This window comes from Neodiprion pinetum, chromosome 2, assembly GCF_021155775.2.
Source record: "Neodiprion pinetum isolate iyNeoPine1 chromosome 2, iyNeoPine1.2, whole genome shotgun sequence".
NCBI classification, from domain to species: Eukaryota; Metazoa; Arthropoda; class Insecta; order Hymenoptera; family Diprionidae; genus Neodiprion; species Neodiprion pinetum.
The window spans coordinates 43,240,559-43,262,685 of NC_060233.1; the positions used below are offsets into that span (position 1 = coordinate 43,240,559).

At 44.6% G+C, this 22,127-nt stretch overlaps 1 protein-coding gene across 1 annotated transcript in view; it reads left to right on the top strand.

Annotated features, from left to right (window-relative positions):
* Nucleotides 1-5,270: 5,270 nt before the first annotated feature.
* Nucleotides 5,271-22,127, top strand: part of LOC124212329 (serine-rich adhesin for platelets) — a 29,297-nt gene continuing 12,440 nt past the window's right edge. Inside the window, exons 1-9 of the mRNA XM_069133971.1 lie at nt 5,271-5,630; nt 14,824-14,892; nt 14,984-15,221; nt 15,415-15,882; nt 15,957-18,590; nt 18,662-19,212; nt 19,672-19,903; nt 20,369-20,468; nt 20,564-20,600. Coding sequence (XP_068990072.1) covers nt 5,610-5,630; nt 14,824-14,892; nt 14,984-15,221; nt 15,415-15,882; nt 15,957-18,590; nt 18,662-19,212; nt 19,672-19,903; nt 20,369-20,468; nt 20,564-20,600 — 4,350 coding nt within the window. The 5' untranslated portion in view covers nt 5,271-5,609. The remainder of the gene's footprint in view (nt 5,631-14,823; nt 14,893-14,983; nt 15,222-15,414; nt 15,883-15,956; nt 18,591-18,661; nt 19,213-19,671; nt 19,904-20,368; nt 20,469-20,563; nt 20,601-22,127) is intronic.

The following is a 22,127-nucleotide window of genomic DNA, read 5'->3' on the forward strand; positions in this document are numbered from 1 at the left end:
ATTATACAGATTTACGGAACTCGGGTCATTTTTCAGAGCGATCAATGAGATATGAACGATGACAGAGAAATTTGACCAACGGCTGTGGGGTTTGTGTTCATTGGATTTCTGCAGTAGGTATCGTATCTAATCTGACTTTCAGATGCCGAAAGTAACGAGTCAGAACGGAGCTAATTATTTCATGTTTCGCCGGAATACCGAAACTCCAACCGAAAGTTGGCAACGCTAGAAAATGGATTGGCCGTGGTCTAGGGTCTAGAATCATTCGGATAATCATTTATTGGCGTAGGCTGATTTCGAGAGTAGAATGACTAGTGGATCGTGGATTGTTTGACAACTCGAGTGATAGGAAACTGATGTGGTCATACAGGGTACAATCAAGATCAGAGACCTTGCCGCATGACTTCTCACGCCCATTTCACATTTTAAATGACACATGGTTCGATAAGAAGATCATTTCCTGCAACCCTGTCCAATAACATTGGTGCTGACCGAGACTGGTTGACGCGTAATCGTAACAGGTGGCTTCTCGGTGTGGCTGCTATATCTGAGCTGGTCGACTGAATCGATTGATTTAAAATTAGAAGGGTCAAAGTATCTTGGATTCAGAATACTTGAAATCGAATCATAAGCTACAACTGGTGCCAGTCGACGGAATAATGAACGATAATGTACGAATCTAATTGTACGAACGTATCATAATTATTGACATTGACCGTTCGCGGATGTACAGTACCGGCTAACTCGATCTGTGATCGACTGACCATGAAAATATCTATAAGTTTGGAATGTGATTCAGGGGTAATAGAAGCTTGAAATGATTGAGCAGTGGTCGACGGAGCTAAGAATAGTTGAGGTATTGTAAACAATAGCTGGCCCAGATCCGCACAGTTCTATACTCGAAATAGTTTTATCGCCGTACCAGTTTAGTAAGCTCCGTAGGGCCTAGGTTTGATGAAAATGGAAAAACAGGTTAGGTATACGTGGCTTTGAGTATGTAAACATCGGAATAGCACTAGCGGCACGTAGTTTACTATTTGTGAGGAAAAAAATATTCAGATTTTTCTGAATGCAACTGAAAGTACAGAAACGATATCACGAAACGGATGCACGTGGGAGTGATCTCTGAGCTTGGAAGATATTTAAAGTCACATGAGCAACATCTGCAATCACATACCAATTTGTATATCTATCGTGGATGAAAATATAACGCCATTGAGTCAGCGGCCAAAAACGAAAGAAAATACTCAAGCCAAGATTATTTTTTTTACCACTGACAAGGGGAATACAAGTCGTTCTATTTCGTAAAAGCTAGTTCTCTAGGATTATTCTCGCTTTCCTGTGAATATTCGTAACTCGGTAAGCAATAAAAATAGAACAACGTGTCCCGGTGCGCCTGCGCAATCGAAGGTGTATTGTATGAATGCAGATACGGCACTGGTGATCATTTATCAACAAATGTTGAGCCACTGCAATTTTTGACGGATCGGCTTTGGTCGAGCATCGGTAGGAAGTGAAGAAAATGCAAGACGTCGATTTCACTAGAAAATCGTGGCGACGAAAACGAAATGAGTCAGCTGGCGAGTCAAATTCTGCAAGTGAACAATAGTGTATTTTTCTTCGATACTGATTCCGCTGTTACATACACATCTAAATAAGTGTAATCAATTTTTGCGCCGTCTATCCGAACATTAATATTCTCAAATATACAGTCACCCCTATCTTATTTTGTCTCAATTTGACTCGCCGTTTCAGACGCATAAACAATACCTGAAAATCATTTTTTAACCATCTTGAATGATTTTTCATTTATTTTAATTCAACGAATATTGAAAGATATTGTCAAACGTGATAACTTTGACAGTTTTGAAATCAGCAAAGATACACGAATCTAGATGTTTTTTTTTTTACGAAATCTACTCTTTTTCTCAGAAGAAATCTTGTCTTTGTCACACAACGTCGATGAACCCATAAAAACTGTTATTCAACCCATGTGAGATCACTAGTATAAACCGTGTCGTATGAAACACCAAATTAGATGGTGGTCTTCCATGACGACTCGCCTGTACCTTGTATACTGTACTGTACTTCAATTGATTACCGTGACAAGATTTCTGGTAATAAAATTCAGGATGAGATTCGAGTTTACGATGCAGTTTAGTTTCGACCAATTTCCTTCAAGACAGATGGAAAAAGAAAACTATACGTGTAACTCCAAGAAGCGAATTCGGACGTATGAACCGAGTAATGATAAATGAGAATGGTAAATTCAATGGTTAATCCGAGTAGTAGATGGGTACAATAAAATTCATATTAACCGCGTAGCACGCCCGCTTGTTAGTTAGAATAGTAATTTTCGTTATCGTCACCGGGTTATAGCGGCGCTACCACTGAGACCATTCAGTGGCGCCGTGTTACAGAGTATTCGCGAACTTCGAAGTCTCATCGAAATAGTTCTTGACTCACGACAACAAAACGAGATACTGGCCTCTGCACTGCGGGTCGCATACAATAAGGCTGAGAACTTCAGTATTTGCCTGAACGCGCGACTTCGCATAAGAGCCGTCGCTGCTTATTTCAATGCAAGTCCACAGAGATCAGTATTTAGGCTGAGCGGTAGAAAAAAAGTTTGCAACATCTAGATTAATCCATCCTGCTACGTTTTCAGCATGTGTCACGCCGTTCGTTTTGCCTTTCGGAGACAAGAATACTGAAGCCTTAATTTCGAATGGGTCAGAAATGTTAACAGTTGCAATTTAACATAAACCGTAAAATCACGATGCACCGTTCTTAAACAATAAGTCTGACGTTAGATTGGAGCAAGCGTTTCAATTGCTGGTATAACATACGTAACAAATTGTCTACAATAGACCGAACCCGTTGTCCAACGCCGGTGATGTAGAATACCTGCATTAAATGATTTCTGTGATAATACCGCCGAAGCACATCAAACTCACCATATGAGTTGATTTGGGTAATATTTCGGAGGATTTGTAAGTAGGATTACCACACTATGTGCAACAGAATGTGAAAGTTGAAATTGAAATCAATTTAACGTCCAAAGACGTTGCTGATGATTGTGGATTGTTGTACTCAAATCTGGTCGAAGTGTCATACAAGTGTACACGAATTGACTTAATTTTCAACCTGGAGGAAACCAGGATAAACTGGGGTAGATAAAAAATTTAGCAGGAAATGTTTTCACCCTCTTCCACATTGTTGGAGCAGTTCTACTTGATCGCAGCATGACAAATGTGCGTTTTTGTTTGCAACTTCGAAAATTAATATTATTTTCAGTAATAAGTAAACAGGAGTAGGAACATATCATTCTAATAACCATCATCATGTTCTCTTCGCCTTGAGTGCCCTACTTTGGTCCGGCGGCCCGTATACACAAGCTTTACCAAGAGTCAATATTTGCGATGCAAATCGTAAGAATAGTGAAGAAAAAAGAATCAATTTTAAATTGATTATATATTTGTATAGGAACAGGTAATCTATTCGTGCAGCATGACTGTGACAGATTAATATTTAGTGAATGAATAACGAAATCTGCCCCGACGAATCTGCCCAGAGTAATATTAATCATTGCGGGCTGCTCCGCAGTGGGATCTGGTGAGCATCCTCTGGTAGGTACTCACAAAATTTGATTCCTGAAAGTATAATAAAAGTGTAGAGCAGGAGAGTTAAGGGACTTGCAGAGTCAACGTAGGGAAGATAATGATTTTTCATTCCCCGTGAGAAATACGTCCTAATCACAAAGCAGAGATAATCACGTAAATGTTAACTCTCTTAGTGTAATGTATCAATTTCAATTACTTGCCCACCATGCAATGAATAACCATGTCACAATCCCAGCGTGTCAATACTTGAGTGCGCACTTAAACGTGTTACAATAATTCATGCACAGACTACAGAGGATTGGATTGACTGTAGGTACTAGCGTATATACTTATACCTTTTTGAAATTAACGTTCGCACGGTGCCCATGTAATTCAAATGTAATCTATTACCGATCGCTATGTCCCGTAGGGCTCTTGAATCTTTTATCAGTATTCGCATTAAAGTTAAATTCATATTACTGAAAGATATTTCTCTTTATTTTAGTTTTACGCCTTGGGGGATCGTTTTATTCAGTTTTTCAAGTTTGATCCTGGTATTGGAATAATATGAACATCATACACGGTGACCAGGATGCCGTACTACCCAGGGTCAGCGGCATCCTTGGCTTTAGATTTGCAGCCGACCAGATATAGTGGATGGCAGGCGGTAACTCCTCCCAAATCTCCTGAGTTAGTCCTTAAGTACAGCTGATCAAAATATCCGATATATCCGCGAGGTCTCATTCACACTAACAAGGGAGGTATCCCAGGTCGATCTCTGATTTGATTTCTTTTGTAATATGTTACAGTAGACCAAAAACTAAGCGAAACGTGTTTTTTTTTCATCTGCTATTAAACACTTTAAGGGGGTGAAACCACACTTCAAATTAAGGCATGTCAAGGGGTGATTTGGCAGTGTTTATTTTCTTCTTTTAATTGAGAGAATTACGTTTTTCATTTCTTGTCATGAAAAAACTTTTCCCATTGGATTGGTTGAAAAATATTATCTTCATGTCGATGCAACTGCAAAATCGCCACTTGACACGCCTTACCTTGGAGGGTGGCTTCACCTCCTTAAAGTGTTTAATGGCAGTTAACAAAGTATACGTGTCGCTTAGTTCTTGGCCTGCTACAACATTTTACAGAAGAAATCATATCCGAGAGATCAACCTGGGATACTTTCCTTGTTAGTGCTGGTACCGGTGTTTTCCGCGTGTGGGGGGGGATTCCGCTATTTTACATCGTGTGCGAAAAGTGAACATGTAATATGTTCGGAATGCTTTTATGATTGATCTGAATCAAACATAGTAAATGCTGAAAATTCTTAGCCGTCTCTTGAATCGCGGTCAAAAGACTAATTTTAACAGCTTACATTCGTACGGCGGATAGACTTTCTATTTTGGCGAACTTTTGCCAGAGTCAGCGTCAAACTGATAGTGAATTCACTTATCAATTCACAAATTCCAGCTGACCGCCGGCGATTAAGGCAACGACCGGTCGGTGTGAGGTTCGCCTGAGCCAGAGACGCAGAGACGAAGAAAGAGATTATAGCCAGTCTTAAAATAGGGCTGGCGCGAAGAGTGCGGAGTTGAGCGGTGCAGAGGGCCGGGCACAGGCTCGGACACAGCAGGGAAGTCGTACGTCTGCATCGTCGAGGCGCTAAGGTTTGGCTCGCGCTTGTCTCGCGGGCGACTAGCGCACGAATCGCGCGAGCAGTCGCCGACTCCTGAGATCCGTGCGCAGCGAGTTAAACTACTTGAGAACAGACAGCGGCGCGAAGCTGCGTGCTGGTCCCCTGTACCGAGTTTTAAATCTTTTACCAAGCAGCGTGGAGTTAGGATCTTACCTGACAATCGAACTGATCCATTCACGCATTTTGCCTCAGTGTGTGTTCGTATCAAAGAGTTAACAAGTGTTGGTTCCGGTTCAAGTTTTACTTGTCTGCAATTAATTTATAACCAAGAGGATCGGCTCAAGGATTCCTGTGCCCAAGGATTCGGAACAGAAATGTCTTCTTACAAGAGTTACGTAAGTTGACTGCAGTTGCGAGGTAAAAGCGTGAGCATGAATCAATTTCGCCTTCTATCCGAAACTTGATGTCAGCCAGCCTTCGTTGTTCCACTGAATACGCAACATGTGCATATCGCGTATCTCGTCCCTGCTCAATGTATGATAAAGTTCATCGGTAGTTCCTTCGGCAAGTTGTTTTGCTGACCATGCACTAGCTGATATAGAAGACGGTGTTGCCGGTTTGTGTGTAGTCTCTACCGGATGTCAAGACGGTGACACGACTTTACCTCCTCGCTGTTGATGAGATCATGTAAAATTTCGGGAACTTTTACCAGCGAAGTTGTGAGAATAAAAGAAGAGTTGAATCGGCATATTGAAAAAGTGAAGTTGGCGAGGGAGAAATATTCATCGGTCAAAAGAGGTCCGAGGTCGTCAACGCCGTTACGTTCGTCATCTCGATGCTTCAAATAACTAAGTCGTTCGGCAAATATCGCTTACACGCTAATTCCGTGTTTGCCGGCATGTGTATAGTGCCGGTCGATAAACTTAATGGAGTCAATTTGCATTGCATAATTGCACAAGCCCAGACTAGCCTTGCATTCGCTGGGGACCAGCGACGCGATGGCAAATGCCACGTGCCGGACAAAAAACAAACCTCTGCAATACCCTGGGCCTGCAGTGTCGCGTTCCGATCCCCCTGCAGACACCCGTAACTATAGAAATTCTCGCCGTCGCGCGAATTCGGCCCCGGGGTCAGTTACGTTTTGTTTATAATTAGTGTAGAGAGAGGTCGTACATCCGAATTAAAGAAACTTCATCGCGGTATTAATTATAGGAAAGCGCACATTAAGCATCCGGCCATTGAAAGCTGCATATCCTCCACGACTTATGCAACACAAACTCAGCAAGCTGAGGCCCGTAACGCGCATACTCTCGGCACGGAAATATCAAATGATCGTGATATCGAATATGCATGACATGAATCTTCGCCGTTAACGTAAAGTTTTTCATTTCCATGAACCATTTCGATTTTACGACCTACATATTCCGGGTGTGCGTGAAGGCGCGAACGTATTCAAGTAAACGCCAGATTCGCACGCGTCTGACAAAATTAGCCGGGGTTTTCCGCACTCGTAAGCTTCACTTGGAACGATCTGCAAGCAGCGGGCCATCAAAATTTAACAACGCTTTGAAAAATAATCATATCTAGCATCGAACACAAGGAGTAGCCCATGCAGGGAATAACCGATGGTTAATCAGTGGACGTCTAGTCTTCTACCATCATGAGTTTTTTGAATCTAACCTTTCTACGTCGGCAAAAAATTAATAAAAATGCACACGGAAATAATAATTTCTCAGAAACTGTGTCGCTGCAGAATTAAGCTTCTCTCGCGCATATACGTGCAAAGAAGGAAGTTGAATGGACACGTGCGCCGGCCGGACACTTCGGGACGCAAACCGCTCCATACGGAATACAGATACAGTTACGCGTCATTTCTTGAAGCTCATGTGTACGATGGCTGGAATAATAAATTGGTGTACAAGCCGAGCCGGGCTCTCGAACACCGTGGTTATACTTGGTCTACTCTTACGCGCCGGAAGTGGCAAGTAGGTGTTATTCTCGATTTTCTGTCATCGGCTCCACCTCGTTTTCTCATAGTAGAGATCCCCATCTCTGTCACTCTCGAACGAGAGGAAGGGTCTTCCTCGATTTTTCGGGAGGGCGGCGTCACGGTGTCTGTTTAAATATAGCCCGTGGCTGCCTAACTCCCGCCGGCATATCAACTATACGCTCTCGAGTCCGCCTGCCCAGCGAATGACCCGAGACTTTCAGAAAGCATCCCCAGACGCCTGAAAACCATTGAAAAAATACTCGAGGAATTTCAAGGGTTTCGCTTCTTCGGTTTCTTCATCGGCCCTTTTTTCTCCTATCGTTTGTTTTTCGTTGCCTCTTTGATGCAAACGGCTCTGCAAGAGTACCGCGTGCCTGTGAAAACAGTTCTGCGTAGCTCTTTTATGCCTCATCGCGTCGTATCGAATACTCGGTCTGTACCCTGCTCATCCATCCACCCTTTCACCCACATCCTTGATAGTTATGCAAGAAAAGTGTTTGTTATTTGTATTACATTTTCTCACTCGGTAATATCCGAAGCTGATATTCTTTGCTCAGCCGATGGCAGAACTTGCAACAAAGTTCAGGGTACGCGTTCACCGCACTTCTTAATTAAAGTGATGGTAAATTCAGTTCAAAGAGCTGTTGAATTCCGAGTCAAATTTCCCCGAGGCAACTTTAAACGCTGTCTTCTGGTGCTTTTTTTGAAACCCGAGACTACCCCACATAGTGCAGTCGTTATCGATTGCTCTACTAAGGATCTACATACCAGCCATTGCTGTTGCCTAGACGTCGTTTCTCGCTTACCGTTTTAATTATTGTATCAGGTTCTCGTCAAGTGTGCGCCGCTGCTTGCGTTTCCGGCGCGTTTACCGAGTTGAGCATTTTTTGTATCGTGCGTAGGTTATAAACGCGTGCCCCAACCGCACTGAGACGAGTATAAAGAGGAGCATACATGTAATCGTTACTGACCGCATTTCACGTGATTCTACTCCGTTTCTCTCTTTTGATCTCTGCATGGCTCTATAATCAGAAATTGTAGCGTAATGTAAAGCGTAGGTATACGTCGAGTCTACGACCTATGTATGAAGAAATCATCCTGACCTCAGAATTTATATTGAAAACGAAATCTTGGAAACGTGGGTCTTCATGAAAAAAGAGACGTCATTTTTGTCAACGTTTCGACCCTTGGTGTGGGCCCTCCTCAGGACATATATTCATTTATTTGTTCGTTGAAATTTCTTGTTTCTTACTGTATAGGGTATGAATAAATACATTTTCTGAGGAGTGCCCACACCAAGGGTCGGAACGTTGACAAGAATGATGTGTCTCTTTTAATCAAGACCTGCATTTCCAAGATTTCGTTCTACATATTATAGTTACCTATGTAGTATGTATAATAAGTGCATATGTGGCCCTTTGTCCAAAGCTTGGGTCGTTTTATCCTTAAATACTCGGGTGATGCCGAAAAGAAGGAATTCTATAATCTTCTGTGTGGAAATAACAGTGGATTCTCTTGTTCAATGCCTTGCGTTTTGATCGAGTACATCCGGCTCGCTGGAAAACAGAATTCCTCGCTCTTGCGTAATTTTTCGAGATAATTTATCGATATCGTGAAAGAAAAAGAGAAACAAATACCGCGATACTTGAATCTATTAGTATTTCGGCATGACGTGGTGTTCAGTAGGTAGCGTTGGTCTGTGTCGGCATGTGTTGGTCAGTGGCATCCCTCGTGCCGATAATAGAGGATACCAGAGAGCAGATAGGGTATTGCAGGCGGGAGGAGATAGTGCGGTCCAATTGTTTCAAATTAAACTCAATCCTATAGGGCTGCGGGGTCTCAGTCCATCGTGTCCGTGGACCAAGCCAATAATTGATATACCGATGGTGAAACATTCGTCTGCACTCGGTGTTGTACGTTATAAGTCCGCAACGCCAACACTTTCATTCTTCGAACTGCAAGGAACCTACAGCAATGGGTTACGACGATACCAGAAATTCCAAATAGGTAGGCGTACGCGATTTTTCACGATCGGACGATATTTACTCGTGGTGCCAACTTTTTTCCTATCAACATTTCTTGTCCGATAAATCTTTCATCGATTCTCGCGTTTATTTGACGTAAAATATTTGGATACTTCAGACCTCACCTAGTCTTTTTCACGATTATGATGTAATAATTCTTTTGTCTCACGCACAGGACGAATGGTTTCGCGACAGAGAAGGTCTTGTAAGTGACGTAGTTATATTCGACCTGTAGGTACGCAGTATGTAAGAAATTGAGTCCAGGCAACTATTTAAAACTGACTGTAAATTATGATCTGGAACGGTCGTGTAGGGATTTCGGATAGAACAGCCCGAATGCTGGTAATGATCTATTTTATTTATAACAAGAAATCGCATCGACGGATTTATCGAACTGAAGATTTGCCAAACTCTCGGATTCAGCCTATGTGGTTGCAATTCGAGGCCGTTTATATTATGATGAATATTAATGTCACGCTGGTGAAACGGCGACATCAATCGATTGCCGTCAATTTTTTCATCCATGATATAATAATAGCTAGCCTCTCGACCCTGTACTTCGACCGTTTTCAATTAATAGCATGCCACGAATAAAGGTGTCGCCGCGTCCTCTTCGATGATTTCTCAGTGAGTTGTAGATATATTCGATTCGGTTCCATTATGTCAACGTCGAGCCATTGCGGCTTGTTACACGTGTCATTTTGCAAATATATATGGATGTGACGTGACGTGGTGCGAAATTTTTAATCTATACTGTTGAAAGGCATCGTGGAATTCAATTTATTTATCTTATATGCGCCTCAGACACAGATTCAACAAGGCATAGAAGAGGACGAGTATCGCAAACATGCGAGTCGAATGTCGATGGTACCACAAGCATTCAGTAGCAAATCCGCGCGTAGGCTACTTACAGAGTCTTATGAATTCGTGATGATCCTTCGTCCACTGTGTACATCGAAGAACGAAGTCAATTGAAAAAGTGTGCGCGATTTTATTTTCAGCGTGAGAATTATACGTTTAATTGAGCCGAATTAATGTTTTTTCTGACAGATGAGGTCTCGTCATTTCCGATGTACGTTATACGTTTTCGAAATTTTCCTAATCATAAAGCACGGCAGTTGCTATTTCCCGTCAGTAATAATCAATCGCGAAATTCTAGCAGATCGTTACAACTTTCGCGATTAACGGTTAGCAGGAGTCATAGTCTTGATCACAGGAGAAGTGTTCTCCTTTCCCCATAAATCTGAGTACTTTCATAACGATAACTCAGGGACCTCCACCTTCCATCTCTCTCTCTCTCTTCCTCCGTCTCTTCATCCCCCGTGACACAGGCGCAGCCTCGAGCGACACCTGACTGCGTTTACAACCATCCGTAGGGATCCCTCGTGGTTTTCCAATTTTCGAAAAAGCATCTGGTAAGTAGCTTAACGGCGGACCCTCCCCTCCCCGCCCCTCTTATGCTGGCGATGTAAAATGTTGCCAAAAGTCGTTATACCTCCGGACGATAGATTTTCTCGAGGGATGCGCGTATTTTGCGAGGTGAGTCTCGGACGGCTTGAATCTCAAACGACGGTCGCTCAGCTGATCGAGAGCATTGGCTTCGGAAATCAAATAGATCATGGAAATCAATCATTGATACGGGATCGGAGTCAGCCTACCGCGGCATCAAACCCACGCATAAATATCATCGTTGGCAATAAGGCTTTCTATTCCTGGTCACTCTCACAGCATACGGCGCTAGCTGACGACGGTGAGAACTGCAGGGGTTCTCGACCCACCGCGCATGTTGAACCGCGTTGGCCCCTGGCGCAGCTCCAATACGTGAAACGTAGAATAACACCGGTCAACTTCGTCGCCAAAATAACAAACGGATGTAAATTTGATTCCGTTTTTCCACGTTTCACGTGTTTCTTCGTTAGGTTTTCTTATCTTATTGAAATCTGACTGTTTTTTCTTACGTGTCGGGAGACGATATAATAACGCCGCACTTGCATTCGACAGACAGTGGCCAGGACACTGTATTGTGGAGCTCATGCATTCTGGCTGTACTTCAGGGGTCAGTAATAGGTGCGTGAAAGTTATTATTTGATTGCGTGGATAAAGCGCGAGCTTAATAATAACAATATTAGGGATGTCTTGGTAGGTGATTAGTTATCGTATTTATTACAATGTCCGTTCGCCAGGCGGCTGCACCGCGGCATTCCTAATGAATTCTAATGACATAGTTCATCCACATGGTGTAAGGCTAAACATGGTTGTCACTCTTCAATTATACGTCTCTTGGTTCTCGCTGTGTCAAAAGAGAGACGCGCGGCAACATCTCGGCTGCATCCTCATCACAGAATTGATCAACTGTGTGTGCGAGGACTCAGATTCAATCTCGCTTTATAATCTCTCGACGGGATCTTATGATTCTACAGTGATATCTACGGTAGTTGAACAAATCTGGGCCATATTCTTGCCGAGGCCAAAATCTTCTGTTATCCAGTTTTTCATGGATTGTGCTCTGTGTATCTGACAGATCATTTCTTATTCTTAGTTGAAGTTATGGTAAAGTTTACTTTCAATTTTTTTCAAGACTTCTCCTTCATCATCAGAAATATCACAGACTTAGTTGGCTTGATCTTGTCTCTGCAGGAGCGTGAACGACAAAAAAACATTATTTAGAAGATTGCCGATGAAGTTATTAAACAATTAGTGACAATCTACGAATCGTTTTGATTACAGCAGTTGCGTATCGTCGGAATGTCAAGCGTGATTACTATTATAGAGTCTGATGAGTGACAATGTGGCAGCATATTTTTCGCTGGATAAATATTTCAAATGCAAGCAAAGTTGCCAACGATACCCATATGAATTTCAATCGACTGACGAACGCGACGAGAGTCCCAGGAATCTTTACGCCACTGAGGTTGGGCACAATTCTTAGCACTTCCCGCTTACAATATGAACTTTGATCCAACGCTCACCACTACATCTTGTGCGCGTGTTGCCTAAAACGATTTGCCTAAATGACGACCTAGACTTGGAAGATCCTAAACACTTTCGGACTTTATGATTTAATGTGATCGAATGGTGATTTGAAACTTTGCCAGTTTTCAATTTAACAGTCTTGAGCAGCTATTTTTATGGTTGGCATTATAGCAATATTGAAAGTCTCGCAGGCTTGGTAACTTTCAATGTCTATCATAGCTATAGAGGTATACATGATGTGAATCGTAGAGTTGTCAGGTATAAAATACTGCCAGGCGATGCCAGGCAATACCGAATCGCAACGGTAGTGTGAAAAATTGGGTCCGGTCGTACCGCCCCTGATAAATCTCGCCTCTTTGCGATTTTATCGCCAGTTCATATTTCCATTGATTTTCACAGCCAGTCGAGTTCCTATATTCGTTTCAATACCGTCGAAATGATACGCGTGGGGAATTGAATGGCTAGTGGTTGAGTTGTGAACAATATCCATCCGATTTGTTACAATGCCGTCACATTTCTCGAGATTACCAAACGTATCCAAATGTTGACATTCTATAATTTGATAAAGGAAGTTTCATCTCGTCTTGTGTTGGAAAAACCATAAAGATATAATATACCGCATTACGGGAATTTCCAAAACTATCAAACGACGAAACTATCCAATTTCGTAAATATACGTACATGCATCCGTGTTTAAAAGGCTTCCGCGCGCTAAGAAGTCACTTTTCCAAAACAACCAAGCAGCAACGCCATCCGCTCGTCGAAGTTGCCTTGTGCTATACAGGCGGCAGCTGGGATTGATAGGGAACCGGTGCGTGGAGAGTCATTTGTATACCCGGTGGCTCGGTAGGCTCTAAATGCAGCGGAAGCCGTTGGCTCCGGCACAAATACGATTTCGTTCCAATGCGATGCCGGGTGTCGAGATTCCGAAATACCCGTGGCTACCGGGCTTATACCGTACTTCCTAGTCGACGGATCGTCGGGGAATCATTTATGCGATGTCTATAGTGACAGGAACGGCGATGGCTTTGAGGATATTGCGAAGCATAAATACACGTTGAGTACCATACGTATGGAATAATCTTGAAAACTGTCATCCTGATACTTAAACTTTGGGACTTTGTCGGGAGTTTGCCACAATGAAACGTAACTCCGAGAAGGGATATATGGTTCAATGTCTCCATGCACGCAGGCTTCTCTCCCTTGTTATATATACCTATATATGTTTATACAAATACCGTGTTGACTGACACCGATTTACGTGGCGATAAATTGTTCATTGCGTTGAACGCGTGTTAACTTATTATCAACCTGGTAGTGGGCGAACGACGCAAGACTTGATTGACGGTAGACTAATACTGGTATTCAGTAGGTTAGCTGGGTATTTAGGGAACCAGCGTTTCCGAACTCGGATTAGAAATCGAGGAGGTAAGAACTCGAGTCGTTGTCCTGGCTGCCGCGAGGGTTGGCCGCTGTCGAACGCCAGAGGGTCGAGATCCAATCCTCGCCGACTACGCGACGCACTACACGGAGTGAAACGAATTCCGAGACAGTAATAGCGGTGACTCGATTCAAGTTATCACTTCCGGTCTCTTCTTCAACTTCCGGGAGGGGAACCACCTTGGTGGTCTCATTGCTCCAGCCCCGCCAGCTCGAGATATCCGTTGAATTTAATTGAATTTTAATATTGCGGACACGTCCCCGGTAGGTACTCAAGGACGGCGCTGGAATAGCTCCTGCGAACACTCCAGCTGCTTATCAATTATACTTTCAATATCGCCCCTGGCCAAATATACGACGGCAAAACCACGTACGGAAAATCCCGAAACTACAGATGCGATATGTACACGCGAAGAGTATCATAAAAATGCTCTGTCAATGCTGTAGTGAATCTTGATGAAATTTTTCATTAAAATTGGATTTCAAGGTATCGTAACTTTCTCAATTATATTTCACTTTTACAGATAATTGAGTATAAAGACGTATGCTGATTTTCACACAAAGCCACTATAATGTTTCGCAAGTAACACAGAATAATTGACCTATACATTTGCATCGTATTAATTGTGATTAGAAGGAAGCCAGTAGTTATTGAATGACAGTGCATACCAGCTCGATCGAGTCACCCGCTAGAAGCAAAGAGAAACCGAAAGGTTGTTACACTCAGCCAGGTCGAGGCACTATTTCAAGCGCCGGGCAATTTGCCAAACTTATGTTAATTAAACGAATCATAATTTCTTTTTCCATACTCCGTGGATATGCATACAGGCTACCTGATTATTGTTACATCGATTACTACGAGGTCCCTGCCCCCCCCCCCCCCCCCCCCCCCTTACCTCCCGCCTTATCGATGTACATTCGTATATTTCATTCGAATACTTAATCGAGATGCGACATGCACTGGGATGCGTTTTAATATTATGCCAAGCCATATCTCTTTATTTCAATATAATTCAATACGCATACGGCGTTTTTACGTTTAAATGTGTATCGAATATTGTGGTGGACTTTGGGGCGATCGATCACGGGGAAATATGCAGCTGGCCAGTATTAACAGTTCTAAATTGGTATTTGATTGACGTTTTCATTCGATGACTCTAGGTGCCGTGGAGCAAGCGTGAGCGAGAGAATTCATACAGTTCGACGAAATCTGATTCGTCAACGCAACAGGTTCGTTCTTCAAGCGAGGCAATAAAACAAATTTATTTCAAACAATTTTGATTCAATGTTCATTTGATTAATCCTAATGGGGTGTGCTTAGCAGAATGATGCAAGCGGCTACAAGTCGAGGACTAATTCAGCTTTGGGTGCAAACGCTTTCGGCCGTGGTACTTCGACTGCGAGTCAACTGCCAAGCTATAGAACGTCTTATTCAACCGTCAGTCCGGCAAATTCTAATCGAGCAACGTCCAAAGAACGTACCCTTCCGAGCTACGGATCGAGTTACACGAAAAGGGAGAAAGACAAGCAGGAGGAGAGACCGACGTACAAATATGTTGGTTAGTTAACTATGGTAACCAAATTTGAGGACATGAGTCATGCTCACTGCAAATCGTTACGATCCAAGTGAGACGTGTTTTTTTTTTCTTTTCTCACCACTTCCAAGGTCGACAGTCTGGTTACGGCATTTCAATAAACATTAACCTCACCCACAGCACAGAGCCATTCTACATTCTGATTATTTTTTTTCAGCCGGCCCTAAGGACTCGGACAAGCACCGGCTACACACTGAACGAGCTGCCGTGAAAGAGGAGGCGAGATCGAAAAGTCCACTGTCCGGGAGCAGGAGTTCCCTTCTGGAGAAGTACTCAAACCTCCGGGACCCCACCGTCAAGTCATCAGACAGGCCGACCTCAGTTCTGGATAAATACACGCGTGGTGCTTCCAGGGAAAGAAGTCGGGAGCCCGATGCCATTCCGCGTTTCGTCTCCAGCACCTACCCAGGTACAACGGGGGGTAAAACCTACACCAGTGATCATCGCCCAGTCGAGAAAAAAGAACGCGCTGAACATCCTCCCATATCGTACAGGGGCATCCGAGTCCCTTCGGGAAGATCGTCACGTGAACCGAGTCCCGAGATTGCGGGGAGCAAGAGCAGCTGCTACTCCAGAGTTTACTCGAGGGCACCTTCTTACGGCAGGACTGTTTCCGGGGGCCTGCGTGAGTTTTGGTATCCAGTTTTGTTGCAGCGAAAATGTATACAGCTCGGTGAATTAATGTTTCCACCTTTCCAGTCGCCTCAGAGTCCGCGTCAACTCCGGCTACCTCATCCAGGTACAGCGCGGCGGGCACTCGATTCGGTTTGACGCCTCGAAGCAGTGCGGATCACGTTCCAACGGCCATCAGCTACTCCGGTTCGGACAGATTCCGAGCTTCAAGTAGTAAGCGGTCGATGACCCCTCTCAAGGATGACGTAGCTTCATGTGTATCGATGTCGCGTGCAGATGGGCCTCTGCGGAACGATGCTTCTTCGCGAAAGACCGAAGTCGACCCGAAGACGTGCGAGAAATCCGACGCTGCAAACAGTCAGTCTTATAACGATCAACAGGATGACGAGGATGAGGTGGAGGAGGAGGAGGAGAACGAGGAGGCAGAGGAAGAGGAAGAGGAGGAAGAAGAGACAGAGGCAGAGGAGGTTGAAACTGTAACGGTTGTAACACGAGGAACTTCGCCTTCGTCATCAACCGCGTCGTCGTACGTTCGATCTCGAAGAGCTGACACCGCGAAAATGATAGAAAAAGAGATAACCAGGCCGAAGCGCCGGCCGGAGATGAAGGACGAAGAGATGCAGTCCGACCGGATGGACGATACGGCAAGATTTTCACGATACGGAGGGGGCCGAGTTACGGTGACCCCGTGGACCTCGTACCTGGGGAAGTATTCACCAAGTTCATCAAAATCATCCGGCTACACCTCACGAAGTTACGGTACCGGGGGTGGGTCGTCTTCTCTACCCTCGAGGATCGGTGGATTCGGATTTCCGAGGTCAGCCGATAGTCGGATCGCGTCTCCAGGAGTCGGTCAAGAGACTCAAAAAGTGCCGAACGATTCTAGTTCCAAAGTACAAAGTAGCGAACAGCGCCCTAGCAGTATTACTAAGCCCTCATCCTCGAACGGCCCTAGTCATTTTAATTCTACTACAAACGTTGTGAGAACCGTCGTGCCCGTTCCCAGTCGCGAAGAATCCCCTACAAAGACGGACGGGTTTGGCTCTGGTTCGCTGAGTGATCAAAAATCCGACTCACTCTACGAAGACGAGAGCTGTTCGGGATCAAAGAGTTCCATACCAAAAATCGAAGCAACAAACCAAAGAACAAGTTCGCCGCCAAAGATTGAGACTCTTTCTGGGTCAAAAACAGAATGTAAATTGACCAAGTCATCCTCGAGTTGTGATTTTTCACCATTAAAGGGTGAAAATGCTAATAACCGACACAGATCGACCCCAAAACTGGATAGCGTCCGTTCTGCCTATGACGAGTCACTCCACCGGCGTGAAGGTACGCCAGGGAGGAAAGAAAATTCCCAGTCTCGCAGGGACTCGCTGTCAAAATCGGATAGCGGTTCTTCGCACAGCGGTAGACAGTTGTCTGGAAACAATTCGGGGAAAAATGTTTCTCGACAAATATCCCGGACCGATTCCTCCGACAGTGCTGCCAACGCGTCAAATGGAAGATCCAAATCTTCTTCGGCCAGTTCAATGACGAGCCTGAGTGCAAAAATAAGAACGACGCCTTCGCCGTTGTCGGGGAAATCTAGCTTGGGAAGTACACGTCAGAGTACTCCAGTGGACGGAGGAGCTCGGGGAAAACCACCGGTGCCAAAAAGCGACAGTGGGGGAACCGCGAAGACGTCTGCGAAGTATATCAACAAAGATTTTCGTAAGTCAGCGTTGAACATGGAGAGTGGGGAAACGTCGCGATCGAAACTGGAACGGAAACGTTTGAAGAAACGTCGAAGCGCGTCGATAAGTTCTCAGGACTCGCAGTCCGAGCCGAATTCAGAGTCGATACATCAGGTCGCCTCATCGGGATCCTCAACATCGGTCAAATCGAATCAGTCTGGGTCTAAACTGAAGCTACCATCGACCATGTTGAAGGGCTCGATTCCGAGAGTTGGCAATCCACAGCAACGTGGCAGCCCCGTAGCTTCCGCTCAGGAAGGAAGGAGCAACAGAAGCTTTTCGAAGTCACCGCCGAACAGAAGGAAGAATCAGTCAGGAAGCGCAACCTCCAGTTCGGAAAGTATAACCTCCTCCAGCTCGTCGAGCAGCGAAGAGGAAGATGCGGAGCAGCGCTCCAGTTCCCGGCGAAGACGGAGAAGAGCCGCAAGTTCACCCGTCGACAAGAGATGTCGAAGCAGCGTAGGTTCGTCGCGAACTAGCGTCCTGGCGTCTTCGGCCGACGAGCTATCCTTGACCACAGACAGACCGCCACGTCCACCAGCGAGCCCAAAGTCTCGTAGCGAGGTTTCGGGGAAAACGGAAGAGGCGAAGTCGTTCCTTATGAGGGCACTAGCCCCTGTAACTAATTTGTTCAAAATGAAGCACCCCGATTCCGGGGAGCTGAAGGCCGGCTGGCCGGCTAATTCCACCTCGGATGTTAGCGAAGCATCGAAAAAGACCGGAGGTCACGGTATGTCCCTTTCCAAGTCCATCACCCAGTCATTGTCAAAGAGTCTAAGCTTCACGAACTCGGAGAAGATCGAGAAGAAGCGGAAGGCCCACAAACTGACGCATCAGGTTTCCGGGGAAAAGGCATGGTGGATGGATCCTAGTTCGGACAACGTGCCAGAGGGTGTTGAAAAAATGAGCGTTCACAGCGATGATATTAGCCAAGACACAACTGCCAGCAACGTTCTTTCTGACGACGGTAAGTCAGTCGCTTATGCGAAGGCAATTATTTCATTTATACCACGTCTCCTTTCATTCTGCCCCCGACAGGTAACTTTAAGCTGAAGATCTGGCGGCAAGATTCGAGTGACAAAGCGTGCTGGCTGGACGCGAACGAAAATATCCCGGATGATCTCAGAAAAGAGTCGTCGCCAAACTCTCGAGGTAGCACCAAGTCCGAGCGGCGTAATCGAATAAAGCACCAACAGTCGGGGGAGCGTGCGTGGTGGATGAACGAGGACCCGGAAAGTGTTCCCGAGGGTGTCGAGGTGATACTCCCGGCCCGTCGAACGTCGCCACCACAGAACGACGAGAATTCGAATAATTTCAACCAGAAAGAGATCAGCAAAATAAGACACATCGACTCTGGGGAAAGGGCGTGGTGGATGGACAGCTCGGTGAACGTGCCAGAGGGAGTTGAAACAATACGCGTGGATACTTCGATCAGCACTTCTGACTCCTCGGAATCCCTCGAAAACGTCGAGATTGGCCCCGTGCCACCACCGGAAGTGCAACTTAAGAGAAGTTTGTCTAGGTTTCCAATTGAATTCCCACCGCCTCCACCCGACGAACCACTCGGAGATCGCGCCAGCCCCGAAGGGGTGAGTTCCTCGTTTTAAATTACCCACGTCGTTTCGCACGTTATATCGGTATACTCGGGCGTTGAGGACTTTGCAGTTTCAGCGAGAAGTTGGTACTTTGTCAAGCATAAATTATTTCACGATCTGGCGCAGAATATCGATCTCATCTATTGTAGGTACTCAGAGGCTGGTGGCGACAATAAAACACGCAACTTGGATTATTCAAAATTTTACTTTTAACGATTAAAAGGTCTGTACGCATCGTTTACATTTTTAATCATTGGATCTTTAGACTTACAAAATATTTTTCAACGTGTATACGCTATACATTAATACAGATAAATCGAAATCATTCTCACGTCACAGCGGCTGACCCACGCGTAGGCGGTGAAAGAAATAGACGGGGTGGCCTGAAGACGAGACGACTTCACTTATTAAAATCAATTTCGCACGCCCAATCACTACGAATTCATGTCGCAGGTTGAAAATCCTCCAGATCCACCGGACAGTTACGGTGGGCGGAATTCTCCGTACGACAACGTGAAGCCTGGGGTTGAATCAGCCATGAGGAGATCACAGCCCAGGAAGCGGCCATCAACTCTGCCGCTGTTCATCGGCAACCATACCAACATCGACGACCTGCTCGGTGTTACCGCGATTCCACAACACAGTCCGTTGACCTCCCGGATCCACATGAAGGAGTGCAGCCAAGGTGGGTGTGGCTGAATATTGCTCGATGATTACTGCTAGAACGTATCAGCCGACATGATTGGTCTTTGATAATCTTCGTCTTGAAAGTTCATCGCTAAATGAAATAAATCGACGTCAATAGCGCCAAAAATGGGATGCTCGGGATCAGTTGCGATAGTCACTCTAGCGCAAATAAGAAGGGCGTGCATGGAGGGTGTTTGGGGGTTGCGCTCTTAAGGGGGCAGGAATGACGTGGAGTTGCTGCTCAGATTTTTCGGGAACCAGCGCTTGAGATATCAACAGTTTAACTTTCGGATCCGAGAAAATTACTGCGATTACGGTTGTACGTGATAGATGGATTCCTGCCTCCTGAATTAGTTCCCGGCCCCAAATGTTGTTCACAATGTCATTGCCCTCCCGCCTCGATTGATCCAAGTTTGGAACCGGAAGTAAAGATTGATGAACCAAAACTGTCACATGGTTTCAGAATCGTCCGAGGAAAGCTCCGAGTGTGAGGAAATAGACGCGGATCAGGTCATTATTCACGATAGCACTCCGCAGATCCCGGTCATACGCCGAAGAAATAGGTAAACTTGCCGCATTTCTGTTTTTCTGCCCATTCTCAACAAGAATGCTTAAAGCCTTATTTGTATCAATGCTGTTAATATTTTCATTCTTTCAGGGACTTGGACAGGCCTCAACCGGATGGCTACATCCCAGTGAGTACTTGCCAAATTTTATCCGCGTATTTGTTAATTGGTCACTTTATTACACTCCGTTTACGTACCTTACTAAGAGGCTTATCGAATGCGTATTGTTAGTTACTGCACCATCTTTGGTCACCCTTGTATTATATAATGTTTTAGTTGTTCCTAGTACTATAAACTTATCCAATTATTGAATCCGATACTAAAACATCCCCTGCATATGATATTAAATGGAGCTGCTTGATAATCGATTGTTTAAAAAGCAATGTTAATACTGATGAAAGGAGAATTAACCTTTTTGTACCATTTGAGGCGACGCCCTCGTTTACATGCAATTTTTATTGGGCACGAATGGATCAAAGGGTGGCCAGAGACAGTACTAAAGTGGTAAAAAACAGTGCATGTACCCTGTAATGAAGAACTATTTACTATCGGAAAATTTGTTGATTTGGCAGTCCGATATTATCGTACCTCGATTTAGATAACATTTTTGTATCTACTCAAACGCACGTACGCTTATGGACAAAATTAATGATTAAACATTTGACGACGACTGAATATTATGACGACATCAGACGTGCCAAGGGGGTGCGAACACAACTTCGTTGCAATATATATATACATATAGATGCTAGGTAGTAACCAGATCTCATGAAAATACGTGACTCCGGTGTGGCAGGGGTGCCGCATTCCGTCGCCCCTTTCGTAATTGTGCGGTAAAAACGTAATCAGTCGACTCGGCACGTATTATCGTAATACGTTACTACACAAGTACGATGCACGTGCGTCTACGTTGCGACGATGTGAGGGTGGAACGCGCAATACGTTGCCACGATACGCTTGAGTACTCGGTTGGCGGGTTTATAGTTACGTACGGTCATACGTATACCTGCTTGTACCCACCAGTCTACCGAGGCGCGAATCGCAAATGCACCGGGGACACATTCAACCCCCGATATATGCCAAGCATCCTTGGCGTTGGTGATATCAGCTTGAAATCGGGTGACATTCGTGCTCTAAAATATTTTTCAACTCGACGTCTGAGCTGTGACGCCTTCCACTTAACGTGGCACGCTGCTTTCATCCCAGGAAAAAAAATAATTTTATCATTGTATCTGGAATTATGGATTTATTCCAGTCGCGATTGTGGCCCTGCGACTCCATACATAGGTATAACTTATTAGTAAATGAGTATTCGTATTTTCATAATCCGTGTATCTCTAAATACGTTTTTCGCAGATTTATTGTTGAAAAGGTAACTGGTTTCACTACATAGATAAAAGTATCATTCTCAAGAATAACATGTAGGCGAGAATTTTCATACACGCGGATAATCGAGTGTCTGTTTTTGGAACAAAATTCATGACCTACGTGATAAGTTTGTTTTACAAATTGTCGAAGTTCCTCAGAATCACGACATTAGTCAGTTTTCCTTCCGAGTTTCTGGTGAGAATCCATGATATCTTTACCCCTGAAACGGTAGGTATACATCTGGGTTCCACGCTTGAAACATCATGGATAGACTAGACTTTTAATGTT